The sequence below is a fragment of the Nyctereutes procyonoides genome, unplaced genomic scaffold (assembly GCF_905146905.1).
Source record: "Nyctereutes procyonoides isolate TBG_1078 unplaced genomic scaffold, NYPRO_anot_genome, whole genome shotgun sequence".
Classification (NCBI taxonomy): Eukaryota; Metazoa; Chordata; class Mammalia; order Carnivora; family Canidae; genus Nyctereutes; species Nyctereutes procyonoides.
Window position 1 is genome coordinate 9,581,260 of NW_026575036.1, and position 14,943 is coordinate 9,596,202.

The 14,943-nt window shown below is 39.5% G+C and overlaps 1 protein-coding gene across 3 annotated transcripts in view; it reads right to left on the reverse strand.

Annotated features, from left to right (window-relative positions):
- The window catches only part of BCAT1 (branched chain amino acid transaminase 1), a 107,318-nt gene that overhangs the window by 19,957 nt on the left and 72,418 nt on the right, over positions 1 to 14,943 (reverse strand). For all 3 annotated transcript variants that reach the window (XM_055318915.1, XM_055318914.1, XM_055318916.1), the window contains exons 6-7: positions 9,547 to 9,710; positions 3,999 to 4,141 (exon numbers count right to left, since the gene is read on the reverse strand). In XM_055318915.1, coding sequence (XP_055174890.1) covers positions 3,999 to 4,141; positions 9,547 to 9,710 — 307 coding nt within the window. The remainder of the gene's footprint in view (positions 1 to 3,998; positions 4,142 to 9,546; positions 9,711 to 14,943) is intronic.

The window sequence follows — 14,943 nt, forward strand, 5'->3', positions numbered from 1 at the left end:
CTGTGGTCCAGGCTCACCTACTCCACCGTGGTTACATTAGACGTCCCCAACACCCAAGCTATCCGAAAGACCAAAACTCTATATTCAGTCCTGTGTCCCCAAACTTGGCACTTTGCCTGGCCTAGTGTAGTATGTAATAAGTGTTTCTGAATAAAAAAAAATAAAATAAATGAATAATCCTCTTTGCTAGGAGACAGCAGTATGATTTTTTTGAAGTTTGTTTCTAAAAATCATCTGCTCAAAACCACTTTCTGGAAGGAAGAAAATTTGTTCTTGGCAATGTTCTTAGGGCTACTTTTTGTCATGTTTAGAAGTGTTGATCTCAAAATAAACCTGTGTTTTGCAATAGCTAGCTAGCTGGATACATAAATGTAGGATCTATGTGTTGTATATGTGCACAGACCCCACACATATAGACAAACATACTTCCAGTGCCTCCAAACTGGACCTTTCTTAAAGCTTGCTGAGCTCTAAGACTACATGAAGTTAAATAAAAATAGAGGCCTCGCATGTGCAAGTGCAGTTTTGTGAAATATACTTAACACCCAAAACTGTAACCACTAGCCTAAGGTCAAGGCACAGAACATCTGTTTCTCTGGTTGCCAGACAGAGATGATGACATGACAACATTTGGGTGAGAAATATTCATTTTCCTCTGCAACCACAAACATACTTACAAGAGCCAGAACTAGCTCCAGATTGCCCAACATGAGGAAAACAGAGCCTACATATACAACTTGTTTTTGACAAAGAAATCATTTGTAGGAGATGAAGAATTTCGAAGCAATAACAGCAGAAGTCATCTGTGACATCCCAAAGTCAATTTCTAACAAAAACTAGGAATGTGGGTTTGTGGAAGTGCCCAAATACCATCAGCACAATTATTATTTTTTTCAACAAATATATATTGAGTGCCTATACCAAGTGCAGTTGGATTATCTACGCATTATGAATATAGCACTAAACAAAACTGATATAACTCCTGTTTACTTTCTAACAGGTAGAGGTAAACAATTATTATGTTAAATAGCATGTTAGACTATGGAGAAAATAAAAGAAAAAAACAGGAAAGGCAAAGGAAAATGCTAGGAGTGATAGGGGAGGGAGTTTGTAATTTATTAAGATGCTTGAAGAAAGTCTTACTGGGAAGGGGATTTGTGGGCAAAGACTCACAAGCAGGGAGCAAGCCACACACACATCTGAGGGAAGAGTGCTCCAAAGTCTGTAAATGCCTGATGTCTGAAAAAAGGATCATGGGGCCTGAGCAGCCTGAGTAACACCAACATTCATTGCCACGATCATCCTCCCAAACTCACTCTACACTCAACCGCAGGAACACCTGGATGGCTCAGTGACTGAGCATCTGCCTTTGACTCGGCGTGATCCTGGTCCCGGGATCGAGTCCCGCATCATGCTCGCTGAGAGGAGCCTACTTCTTTGTGTCTCTGCCTCTCCCTATGTCTCTTATGAATAAATAAAATCTTAAAAAAAAAAAAAAAAACAAACCTCAACCTCATAACTGGGTCTTATTCTCAGGGCATCTCCAGAATCCAGTGCAAGGTAAAATTGTTCCAACAGTGAATGGCAAACATGTACGGTAAATCACTCATCAACACAGCAAGCAGAGAAGCAGTGCTGTGTGATCTTACTCCCAGGGTCACTGTTACTAGAATCAAAACCTCATGAGTTACAGGCCAAGTGCCACAGATAGTTACTGTGCATGTGCTGCAAACACAGATTATCTACTTTATATACCTTTGTGGAGCAACCATCTTGTCCAAAAGTGGTAGTGAGTGTGCTCATAGAAAGATGGCAGGTTTTTACTGAAAGAACTCTACTCATACCTCCAGGGGGTAAAGTTTGTGAAAAATCAATATTTTGTTGATTTTCAACTCATTATTCTTTGTATTTTCCAAAAGCCACATGGTATAAATCAAAGTCACTGTGGAGCTCCCTTCAATGCCTTCATTTGTTTTTAGCCCAAAGGTTATTCCTGACATTCTCCTGACTTCTCTTATAGTACTGTCCAAACATTTATCCCACTTCTTTTCCCGCTTTCTTCAAATTTTATTTGTTCTGTTCGGTGAACACCCTCAAGTTGAAAGAGCATGAAAACTAAAGCTCTCAGGCAACCATAATCTGAATAGAACTCTTAAGGTCTGGTATATTTTGTAAGAGTCAAAAACCAAATTCACTCATTTCTATTCTGACCTTTAAAAAAGTCATGGCAGAAATGGTTCATGATGATTGTTTGGATAAGCAATAATTTTTCACCAGGACAAGGTTCTAGTGTTGCTGTTTAAATTGTGTAGCTCTGATTCAGACTGTACTTAAATCCTGACATCTCCTATCCATAAATAATGATGGTACCACTTCTGTATGATGTAATTGTTTTTGTTTAGAATTGTGTGGATTTTTTTGTGGGGGAGAGAGGTGGAAGTGGGCAGGTGGAAAGAATAAGTTGAATTAATCTATTATCTCCTAAATACAGAGTGCAACCCTGGCTGTCAACTTTCAAGCTTAGCTTTTGATATATGTCATATGCAATGACTCAAATTTAGAAATCACGAATATTCCAATATAAATTTTGTTTTTAAACAGTGCCAAGTACAAACAACAGGAATGGAAGGATCAGCATGCTCTGCATCTGGCTTTTCAAATGCCAAGGATTACCAATGGTCAACCCTAGGACAAGGTGTACTCACCACACCTTCTGTTTATTCTACCTCTGACTGGAATATAAGGCTCATTTTATTAATCTACAACTAATGCTCATAGCTCTGAAGTCAGCCACATCTGAATCACCATTTTCCTTTATTAGTAGCCAAAAAATAAAAGAGCAATAGAAGTCACTGTAGCGACTTTAAAATAAAAATTTCATTTAGAATTTTAATTGAAATGAATACTCAGACTACATAAGTATTTGGAAACTTATATGTCTAGTCTCTATACTCAGTACTGTAATAATTAATAGCCTAAGAACATAAACAAGCCTAAAAAAGATGTCTTTAAATTTTTATGACTATTAAAAGTCTAATGGAAATAAATGCATATACCTCTATTTTTCCCCCATTGCTTTTTTTTTTTTTTTAAGATTTTATTTATTTATTCATGAGAGACACACAGAGAGAGGCAGAGACACAGGCAGAGGGAGAAGGAGGCTCCATGCAGGGAGCCCGATGTGGGACTCGATCCCGGGTCTCCAGGATCACGCCCTGGGCTGAAGTCAGCGCTAAACCGCTGAGCCACCCGGGTTGCTCTATTTTTCCCCATTATTGGTCATTTCATCCAATACCACAGCCATTGTCAACACTTTGCTAAATCCCTATGGTCTCTGTTATCTAATTAGAAAAGAAAGATAATGAGTATTCAGGATACTTAAGGCAATGAAGAAATACTAATTTTTATAGAAGAGACATATTAATAGCCTTGAATGAATCCGGATCTATGTATAATCCCAAAATGGACAAACCTTCCCTTAAAAATACTGTGTTTTAATCAAATTGAGCTCCCAAGTAAATCTGAAGATTTCTAATGTATTATCAAAATATGTACAAAGGGCAATAGTTGTGAAAAGACTTTTAGCAAGAGGATACACTAAATTTCATATCAGTAGTATCAGTAGACTACGCTTATCACTACAGCATTTTCCACATATAGCACATGGTGAATGACCACTGAAAAACGCAAGGGATTTCAGATAGGAAAACAGGTTAGAAGATGGCAGAGGGGATAAGGCAGCAAATATTCAAATCATGGAGATTTAAATTCCTTAAGTTGATATCTCAATTATAAGCACACCTAGAGCCCAAACCCCAAAACAAAATCTTTATAAATTCTGTGAATTTAAACTCATTTCTACTTAAACAAAAGCATAGTAGTTCTTAGCCTCTGGGCTAGTGCTACTTACTCCTTATTCTATGGTCCCAGTTCTTTTCTTTCCAGCCCTATTGAAAATGACTGACAAATTGCAAAGAGTTGAAATTTGAGTGAATTACCTCCATCTTCATTGATCCAGTAAAGAAAAAGATTCATAGTTCCAACTTCAGTTATCTGATTATCCTCTCCATAGAGCCACAGGACCTGCTGACAGCCGCTATCCATTGCTTCACATTGGGCAAAAAGTGATGAGCCATAATTCCTTTTAAGAAAGAGGAAACATTGATTATGAATATACTAGTCCCCCTATCTTCTTTTTTTTTTAAAGTTTAACATTAAGTAGACTTTAATACAGAAAGCATTTGTTTTTTTTTTTTAAATTTTTATTTATTTATGATAGTCACACAGAGAGAGAGAGAGAGGCAGAGACATAGGCAGAGTGAGAAGCAGGCTCCATGACCAGGAGCCGGACATGGGACTCGATCCCGGGTCTCCAGGATTGCGCCCTGGGCCAAAGGCAGGCGCCAAACTGCTGCGCCACCCAGGGATCCCCCCACTATCTTCTTGTACCAAAATCCTCAGGTCTTTGGGACACCTGGGTGGCATCTTGCATGGGACATTAGCAAACAAGTCCGAACACTACCATATGACAATCGAGGACTTGGAAAGAAACCCTAACCCCACCCTTGAATTATGTTAGCCCCAAACAAACATGCAGAAACAACCAAACATACAATAGCTACTACAAAGCATTAATGTCACCTTCCACAAAATACTCACCTTAGGCCTTTTAAAGTATCTATTTTACATTTGGTCCAGACCAAACTGTCTAATTAAAAGTATAAGTTAAGCTCAAGAGCCACATTCACAGTGGCTGTCTGCCATTTTCATCTGCACAGCTCTGCTTCCCACTATATTCACTTTGCCTTTCCTTTGGAGCTGAGACATTCTGCTTGGGTTGACAGTCATGATACCTTGCCCTGCACAACTGAATTGAAGGGTGAGCATGTAACCTAAGCCGCTCATATAAGCCCTTCCTTGAGTTGCTCACTCATTCATTTTAATGTAGGGAACCTGAAGAAAGATGTTGTTTTACGCTCTGAGGGTAGTGGCAGCCTGTTTGCTAGGACATAAACCTGGAGTCTACTGTGTTCATGATCACTACCCTTAAGAGGAGAAAACATCTGAAGTAGGAGAGCTGTAGGCTAATGCACAGGCAGAAACTCTGACAAGAGAGAGGAGGAAGAGGGAAGCAGAAAGGAAAGAGCAAGAGACAGAGAGAGAAACAGGTTGAAGAGAAGGATGGTGGGTGAGCAGGACATGCACAAGGGCCAAAGAAACTTGGCAATGGTGATTTGAGCCCCTACCTAGCAGTCCACTGCTACTATCCCACTTACATGAGCCACTCAATCCCTTCTCTGTTTTAAGATAGTTTGAGTTGGTTTCTTTTTTTAAATATATTTTTATAGGGGATCCCTGGGTGGCTCAGTGGTTTGGCGCCTGCCTTTGGCCCAGGGAGTGATCCTGGAGTCCCAGGATCGAGTCCAGCATCAGGCTCCCGGCATGGAGCCTGCTTCTTCCTCTGTCTGTATCTCTGCCTCTCTCTCTCTCTCTATGTCTATCATGAATGAATAAACCTTTAAAAAATAATAATAAATAAATAAATATATTTTTATAGGGACGCCTGGGTGGCTCAGTGGTTGGGCACCTGCCTTGGGCTCAGGTCGTGATCCCGGGATCCGGGATCAAGTCCCATATTGGGCTCCCTGCAAGGAGCCTGCTTCTCCCTCTGTCTATGTCTCTGCCTCTCTCTTAGTCTGTGTCTCTCATGAATAAATAAATAAATCTTAAATATATATATTTATAATTTTTAAGTAATTGCTACACCCAATGTGGGGCTTGACCCCACAAACCCAAGAACCAGAGTTGCATGTTCCACAGACTAAACCAGCCAGGCACCCCTTGAATTGGTTTTCTGACTTGCAACTGAAAAGAATACTGACTAATAACTAAAACATTCTAGAAAAACTATGGGAAATAGGCATTATACTATGGCTATAGCAACCTGGGTCATAACGTCTACTCACATCAAGGTATTCTAAGATCCATAAAAAGACATTCAAAATGGGACACCTAGGTGACTCGGTTAGCTGAGTGTCCAAGGTATTTACCCAAAGGATACAAAAATAGTGCCAAGGGGCACATGCACTCCAATGTTTATAGCAGCAATGTCCAAAATAGCCAAAATATGGAGAGCGCCCAGATGTTCATCGACTGATGAATGGATAAAGAAGATATGGTGTATATACATGTGTACGTACACACACACACACACACACACACACACACACAGGAATATTACTCAGCCATCAAAAATAATGAAAATAATGAAATCTTAAAATGACACAGTTGGTACTAGATAGTATTACACTAAGTGAAATAAGTCAATCAGAGAAAGACAAATATCATATGATTTCAGTCATATGTAGAGTTTAAGAAACAAAACAAATGAACATTGGGGAAGGAAAGGAAAAATAAAATCAGATAAAAATAGAAAGGGAGGAAAAACATAAGAGACTTAACTATAGAGAACAAACAGAGGATTGCTGGAGGGGAGATGAGGGAGGATGGGGTAACCGAGTGATGGGCATTAAGGAGCACATGTGACGTAATGAGCACTGAGTGTCTGTATGCAACTGATCAATCATTAAATTCTACCCCTGAAACCAATATTGCACTATACGTTAACCAACTTGAATTAAATAAAATTAATCAATTAATTTAAAAAATTCTGACACTCTGGCTATACAGCAGACCAAAAAAACCAGTCTCTAGCTGTGAGACCCAGAGAGTAGTAGTTGGTAAAGCTTAATTCAATTTGTGACCACAGGTGAGAACCACTGTGCTAGAACTCTCCCTTCAGCTGTGTGCCTTTCTGTTACTTTTCTCAACAGATATAAAAGAATAATATTATCTCTGATGCCTTCAAAAAAGTGAAATCATCTTAGAATAAAGAAAATCTTCTCTCTCTTCCTCAGATTTACTGAGAAAGCAGAAAGTTCTTGAGCTTAGGAGAATCAATAGCTATTTAATAAATGCCAGTTGATTACAGAGGTCCTAAAAAACTTAGAAGGCGACTATTAATTGGTTTAGAGAAGAAGCAATAATGAAATTTAAGCGGGCTGCCAAACGTCTTTGCCAACTAAATAGGTTGATATTAAATGCAGAATCCTGTGTTTCCCTTGCACTTATTCAGGTTGAAAGTACAGGGATAGACAGTTTTAGAACCTCTTGGAAACAACAGATAGATGGATTAAAAGTCCACCCTTTGGGTTACTGCCTTCCAATTTGTCATTTATGCTTTTATTTGTAAGATCCAATATTCTCTTCTCTAAGAGATTTCAAGCCAACTTCCATTGATCATGGTCCACTTCAGCCTAATGAGTCAAAGTATTAATTTTTTTATAATAGACTTTTTTAAAGATTTAATTTATTTATTCATGAGAGACAGAGAGGCAGAGACATAGACAGAGGAAGAAGCCAGCTCCTCACAGGGAGCCCGATGTGTGGGACTCGATCCCCAGACCCGGGATCATGCCCTGAGCCAAAGTCAGATGGCTAACCGCTGAGCTACCAGGCGTCCCTAGACTTTATTTTTTAAAGCAATTTTAGGTTTACAGAAGAAGTGAGCAAAAAGAGTTCCCATATGCCCTGTCACCCACTTCAGTTTCCCCTATTAACTTCCTGTATTGAATAAGTACACTTGTTCTGATGAGAACTGTTGTTGACTGATGAGCCAACATTGATACACTAATACTAATGGAAGTCCATAGTAACTTTAGGGTTCACTCTTCGTATTGTATAGAAAATATCAGTTTTTTTTTAAACAACTTTATTTTTTTATTTGTTTATGATAGGCACACAGTGAGAGAGAGAGAGAGGCAGAGACATAGGCAGAGGGAGAAGCAGGCTCCATGCACAGGGAGCCCAACATGGGATTCGATCTCGGGTCTCCAGGATCGCGCCCTGGGCCAAAGGCAGGTGCTAAACCGCTGCGCCACCCAGGGATCCCAGAAAATATCAGTTTTTAATTGGCCTTCAGTGATCATGTATTCTGTGATACTGCATTATGTCATCTTTCTAGTAAGTAACAATCTATCCCCAATACTAAAAAGATTTCCTTGCAATTTTTCAATGTCCCCTAAAAAGATTTCCTTGCAATTTTTCAATGTCCCCATGTTATCTTTACCCTGGGCAGGTAGGGGGAGCTAGAAAGCAAGATTTAAAGAGGAAAAACTAGCTTATTATTACCTCTTCAAGACTGACTTAGTGTAACATGAACTCTAGGGGAAGTTCTAACAAAGTGATACACATGGTGGGCAGGGCTGCATATGCTCTGTGAAGAAGTCTGAACAAGTGAAAAAGATACCAAGAGAATAAACAAAAGTAGTTGTTTCAACCTGACTTAGCATCAAATGTAGTCAGGAAGGAATGGTCTACACCAAAAGGGAAAAAAAAAAAAAAAAAGGACTTCTTGGTTTAATGGATTTTATTAGGATTTCTCTAGCCATTGAGAGAATGCAGCTGCTAAACGTGTAGGGAGTACAGGACACAGAACTTTCTAACCTTTTTTTTTTTTTTTAAAGAAAAAGAAAATACAGAAGGATACAGAGGGTTCAAAGACAGCTGTCAACATCTCTCTCACATCCTAGCAGCACATCGCTGGACACTCCCAGAGCTCCCTGAATCCACAAGTTTTCCCCAAGCCCAAAAGTTGCCATCATATCACCTCCCAGGACTGCTGCTGCCTGAGTATGTGATACACATCAGCACTTAACGTATACAAAGGAAGAGCTCACACCGGTTAATCCAGCTATTCTTGTTCACCCATAGGGGCATTCTCATATCACGGCCAAGTCCACCCCTGAAATTGTCTAACACTTTTCAAATGCTCTTTTATTTCCAGCCAGCTACATATGGCCAATGAAACCGGCCTGACAGAGCCAAAGCAGGGTTGTCCCTCAGCCAGCTGGCAGCAGGTATGGCTACAATCTGTGGCAATGAAGACAGCACTTGAGTGAAGCGGGCACCTTCCCCAGACAGGACTCCTCGGAGCCAACTGAGAGCCTCCATCCCAGCACCAGATGCTCTTTACGGGCACCTGCCTGCCTGCAGCCAGAGCACCAGCCTCCAGGGGCAGTGCATTCAAAGCACTGTTATTCTTGCTTTAGTTATTAGTTCTTGCCTCTGTAGAGCATTTGATGGTTCTCCCTTATAAAGGGCCATGGGTTATCCCTTGAACTAGCACAATTTTTTAAAAAAATTTTACTTATTAAGAGAAGAGAGAGAGAGAAAGAGAGAGCGTGCACATGTGCACAGCAGGGAGGAGGAGCAGGAGAAGCAGACTCTCCGCTGAGCAGCAGCCCAACATGGGGTGTGATCTCAGGACCCCGGGATCATGACCTGAGCCAAAGGCAGACGCTTAACCTACTGAGCCACCAGGTGCCCCGGAACTAGCACAATTTGACACTGAAAAGTAAACACAAAACAAAAAAAAAGGCACTTCAACTTGAATATTATCATACATACTCAGACTGATTTGAGATGGCAATAACTCAGTGGCTGTGAAGGACTCTTTTCTTTAGACAGAAACACAGACTCACTTACCCTCCCATCTTGCAGTCTCCAGTCCCACCTTTCCAGGCTCTCACATACTTCGGATTGGCCCACAAGGACACTGGCTTAAAGGTTCCACTTGAAAAATAAGGTCCCACTGGGCTCAGGATTACAAAGAGCAGGGCTTTGGTAGGCTTCTTGACTCCAAGAGAAGGCTGCGATAGAGAAAAGTACACACAACTGTTAATTTAAATGCAGACACCAGTCAAAGTCTAGAATAGATCTGTAACTGTCTCCCAGAGGGGCCGTCTAAAGCACAGGAGCTGTTACTTCTAAAGCTAAGTTACACAAAGCCAGATGGTCTTTTAAGAAAACACAAAGAATGGAGTGCTGAGGTTTCATTTTGCTTTGCCTTCTTAGTTATGATTTTAGGGGAAAGGCAAATTTGTCAAAATTTGTTGTTAGTAGGGCTTTGAGAGGAGAAATATATTTTTGACAACTAGCTATATAACACTCTGCAATGTTGCATTGATTGGGAATTGAGAAGGGAAAGAACGCAGACAGGATTTTAGTCTTTGGAGAGGAAATGTAATATTTGCTTTTCTAACTTCCCCTTCTGTGTTCACAGATTACTAACCACTCTAAGACTTGCCTGGGGCCCCCAGGAGGTGGTGGGTAGAGGTGAGTGTGCCATTACCACACCTGGCTGTCACACAAAGCAGACAACAAGAGTGTGGCTTCACTAGAGGCAAAGATACCAGATGAGATAAATATTCCCTAAAAAGCCAGAGCATGAAGGACTCAGGAACTTATATCATGATGACAAAGACAGAAAATGGTCTTTCCAGGGTACTTGGGTGGCTCAGTGTTTGAGCATTTGCCTTTGCATCAGGGTGTGATCCTGGGGTCCTGGGATGGAGTCCCACATCAGGCTCCGCACAAGAAACCTGCTTCTCCCTCTGCCTAGGTTTCTGCCTCTCTTTGTGTCTCTCATGAATAAATAAAGAAAATCTTAAAAAAAAAAAAAAGGGAAAAGAAAATGGTCTTTCCCACAAACACTGGGAAATCATAAGCCAACAATGCAAAACTTATTTTTGTCTCCTGCACAGAAAGAGTTACAAGTAATTAGTCAGTTGCTTACTGAGGGGGAAAACTTAAAAGTCTGAAAGTTTTGAGGGCTATATATTATAAAGGCAAAAAAGGTCACTGGGCTATTCTATGCTATTCAAGACCATCAGGAATAAGAAAATAGGACTATTACAATGAGAGTCTCAGGATATAAAATGCTTATATCCAGTCTTCACCAGAGTCCTTTCTGAGTAGATGGAGGTAAGAGTCAGTCATGGTAAGAATAAGAAGAGGAACGCCTGTGTGGCTTAGCGGTTAAGCCTCTGACTTCAGCTCAGGGCATGATCCTGGGGTCCCAGGATTGAGTCCCACATCTGGCTCCCTGCATGGAGCCTGCTTCTCACTTTGCCTGTGTCTCTACCCTTCTCTGTGTGTCTCTCATGGATAAATAAATAAAATCTTTAAAAAAAAAAAAAGAATAAGAAGAGACTCAACTCCAGCTGATTTTGTGGCTTTGTTTGATGAACTGGCTAATAGTGAGTCTAGGAACATTTTTTTCCCCTGAATTTCATTATATCTCCCCTCTACTACCATTGGCCCAAGGTCCCTCACTCACTACTTATCCCCAGATCATCAAAAATCAGGTAGGTAAAATATTCATGGGCATAAAAAATGTGTTTGTATATGTGCACATTGATACCATCTGAAAGGCATGCAACTCTCAGAAAATGGAAAGATGATTCCATTTGCATTCCATGGGACCATGAGACCAAGAAAGGCTTGGATAGCCAGAGTCAGCAAGCAACGACGGGTTTTGGTTTTTTACTTGTTTGGATTTGTTCTTAGTTAGGGTTGGACAGGACTTCCCTACCAGTAAAGAATGAAAAGTCATAAAGCTTCATTTGCCTATTTTTGATTTTATTGTTTGGGAGAGAGAACGTCAGAAAAATACATTCCTGTCTTTCTTCCCAGCTTTGATAAAAACTGACCAACTCATCTCCACACTTTATGTACCTATCAGTTAAGTAAATACAACGATATTTTCATATCAGAGGAGCTTTGAAGCATAACACTTAAAAAGAAAATGTTTATGGACTCTTATAGGGAGTAATAAAGAGAAGCTTCCCAAGATAACTTAGAAATACAATCTGCAGGACAAAGCCTCAGTAATTTATCTAGCTTCTAAGTTTCTGAGTAAAATTGCTTATTTGTGGACAAACTTATAAGTATCTAATTAGATACCATACAAATGTCTGGATTTTTATGCACTCTGAACTCATGTATTTTTCACAACCTGCATTATACTAAAATCAAGAACTCGTCATCATGGAAATTTTGTTGTGGGATAAATTTCCTCTTACTCATTTCCTTCCCCAACTTTAATTGACAAGTAAACTGGCATTTATTCCACTAGGTGGTGGTATAGAGAGCACAGATGGAAAACTGAATAATCTTTGCATTATATCTCCCGGGCGGGGAGGGGGGGGGGGGGGAGGAATCAAACTCTTATGTAACACTTTTATTCTTAGCAAGCAGATAAATAATAGACGAGAATTTTTCGATGCAAAGAAAAAACATGTTTATGTGTACTAACACTTTATTTTCCAAAATTTAAGCAAAGCTAACGCATGGTTTGTCTGTGTTTTTCAAGTAGTTCAAAGACTATTGTGGATCATAGTTTGGTCACCTTCATCTTTAAATGATTACTTATATTGATCATCTTCTCATGAAAAGAACGCTGTGACTTTTCTGCAAATTGTCACACTGCTTCAGGAGTGAAAATATATAAAAGGTAACTGCATCAGGAAGGGAGCTTGGGCATTGGGTCTGTTTCTAGCCTCAGGAACCATTATCTGTTTTGTCTTAATTCTCCTTTCCATCCTGGAAAGCAATTTAAATTCTGTGCTACTGCTACAATTAAGAGTAATTTCTTCTACAACATTAATTACATGGCAGGAAACATACTGCTATGATGACACAGGCTTCTGTTCTACATAAAGAGAAAATATGAACATCTGATAAAAGTTGTGTAAATCAGTTTCAACAAGTCTCATTTCCTTATGAACATTTTTTTATTCCTTTTTCTAGTTTCCTGGATTATTTCAATATAAAAGGAATTGAAGAGGGTTTTAAAAAAACCATGGAAAACGAGGAATATAAAATCGCACAGATGCAAAGTATACAACTTCTTAAGAGAGCACACTGACTTAAGTTGAAATTATGATGTGTACAAAAAAATACTAATCTTACTTATATTGTACCTCACAAATACATATATAAAGGTATTAAGTACATGTATATTTTGCACAAAATAACAAGACAGTTGGGTGCGATGGAAAATAAAGTGATGTGGTCCAGTGAAAATCACCACTTCTGAGTCAGTCAGAAAATTAATGTATAAAAAGGCAGAATTTTGGAGATGATATGAAAGATCACACAAAATGTTGCAGGAGCTGAGAAAGGTACTATTAGTCCTTGTTGTGGCATGGGAAGCAGAGAAGCACAGTGGTGGTGTGGAGGCCTGAGAAAAATTCTGTTTAATTAAGCAAGACAAATATGGCACAGAAGAAATAAGATAATTGGGAATGACAGGAACGTTTTTCAGAAAGAGTGACATGACTTTTTTTTTATTTCAAAAAGAGGCTAATTTGTTTTAGAGGAGAAAACAAGAAAGAATACTGTACTGAGAGGCGCCATATATGGAGAGGGCCAGGGGTCCATGCAAGGCCTTGAGTGTGTGAGCCACAAAAGGGAGGGATAATAAATTCATGCAATTTTTGTAGGAAAAACTAGTTGGTTTGGTGAAATATTTAAAAACCCTCAATAATTATAGTTTTTGACTTTGAAGACCTTTCACAGTTGTTACCTTACCAAATCCAACAAGCCAGGAAGCTAAGGGTTATCATTCCTATTTTTATGTTGAAGAAACTGAAGCTCCAAACAAATGATTTGTCCAAAGTTTCAGTTATTGAGCTCTAGATCTTCTCTTAATCCAGGCCTTTTTTAATATCAAAGTTTAAAACAGTAAGAGAAGTACTCAACATTTCTTACTCTGGAAAGAGTTCAAGCTGGGGCATCACTTCCTTCTACCACAGCCTTAAGCACAGCCTTCACACTCTACGTACCCCAAGCTCAAACCTCATCATTTTCCTGCCTCTTCATCTTTTCCTGAACTACTCCCCCTGCCTGAAACACTATCCTTGTCCCCTGTTATGGACTGAAATGTGTCTACCCACAACATTTACATGCTGAAGCCTCAACCCCTCATGTGACTACATTTGTAGCTAAAGTTTTTAAGGAGGTCATTAAGGTCAAATGAGGTCAAAAGGGTGAGGCCCTAATCCAACAGGACTGGTGTCCTTATAAGAGGAAGAGACATCAGAGCAAGAGCTCTGAACTTGCTCTCCAATTCAGTCTCTCCACACACAGAGAAGGCTCTTTGAGGACACAGCAAGGTGGACATCTACAGGGAAACCTTGCCAGAAACTAATCCTGCTGGCACTTTGATCTTGGGCTTCCAGCCTCCAGCATTGTGAGAAAATAAATGCTAGTGTTTAGGACATTCAATCTGTGGTATTCTGTTATGGCAGCCAGAGCTGACTAAGACACCCCCCCCCCCTTTCTAAGTAATATACTTCAATCTCAATTTAAATGTCATTCCAAAAAATGAGCCCTCTTCACAAAGTTCGGTGCTTGTGTTATAGGCTATTACAGCATCCTGCACTTCTGTGCATTTAGATGTCTATCACTCTTTCTTAACAAATATTAATTCTTTACCTCTTGCTAATCTCTACACTCCATGAAGTGCAAGGCCATCTTTGTCCCCTACACAGAACATTGTGTGTTGGTTATACCAGGTTTGCTATATATTTGTTGAATGACTCTTCATCTTAGTAAGAAGTTGTTTATAGAAAGGAGCTGTGAAAACAATCTAGATGACTTATTTGCCATATTTGAGCTACTTTGATTTTAAAAAAAAAAAAGATGCTAATCTTATATCACACTGACACTACAGAGAAAATGTTCCTTTGTCCCCTGCCTTATTTTCTTTAGTGCTGACCTCTAAGCTAACAGAAATCGTATGGAGATATTCAAAGAATATCATGAGAGAAGCTAATGTCCAGAATTTTCTGAGGCTGTAAAATGGGTAGGGGATCTCAGGCCTTTCAAAGAGAAAGACAGTATATATTTAACACTCGACAAAAGAAAGGCTAGTACTTTTTTTAGCTTTTAATAAGAATGACCATAAAATTTAGAAAACACATAGTTAAAGAAAACTAAAGATAAGGAGAAAAGAACACCTACCTGTCTTGTCTAAAGTTATATAAATGCAGTGATAGTAGCTGCTTACAGCATCGATGCAAGAATTAAGTTAAACTG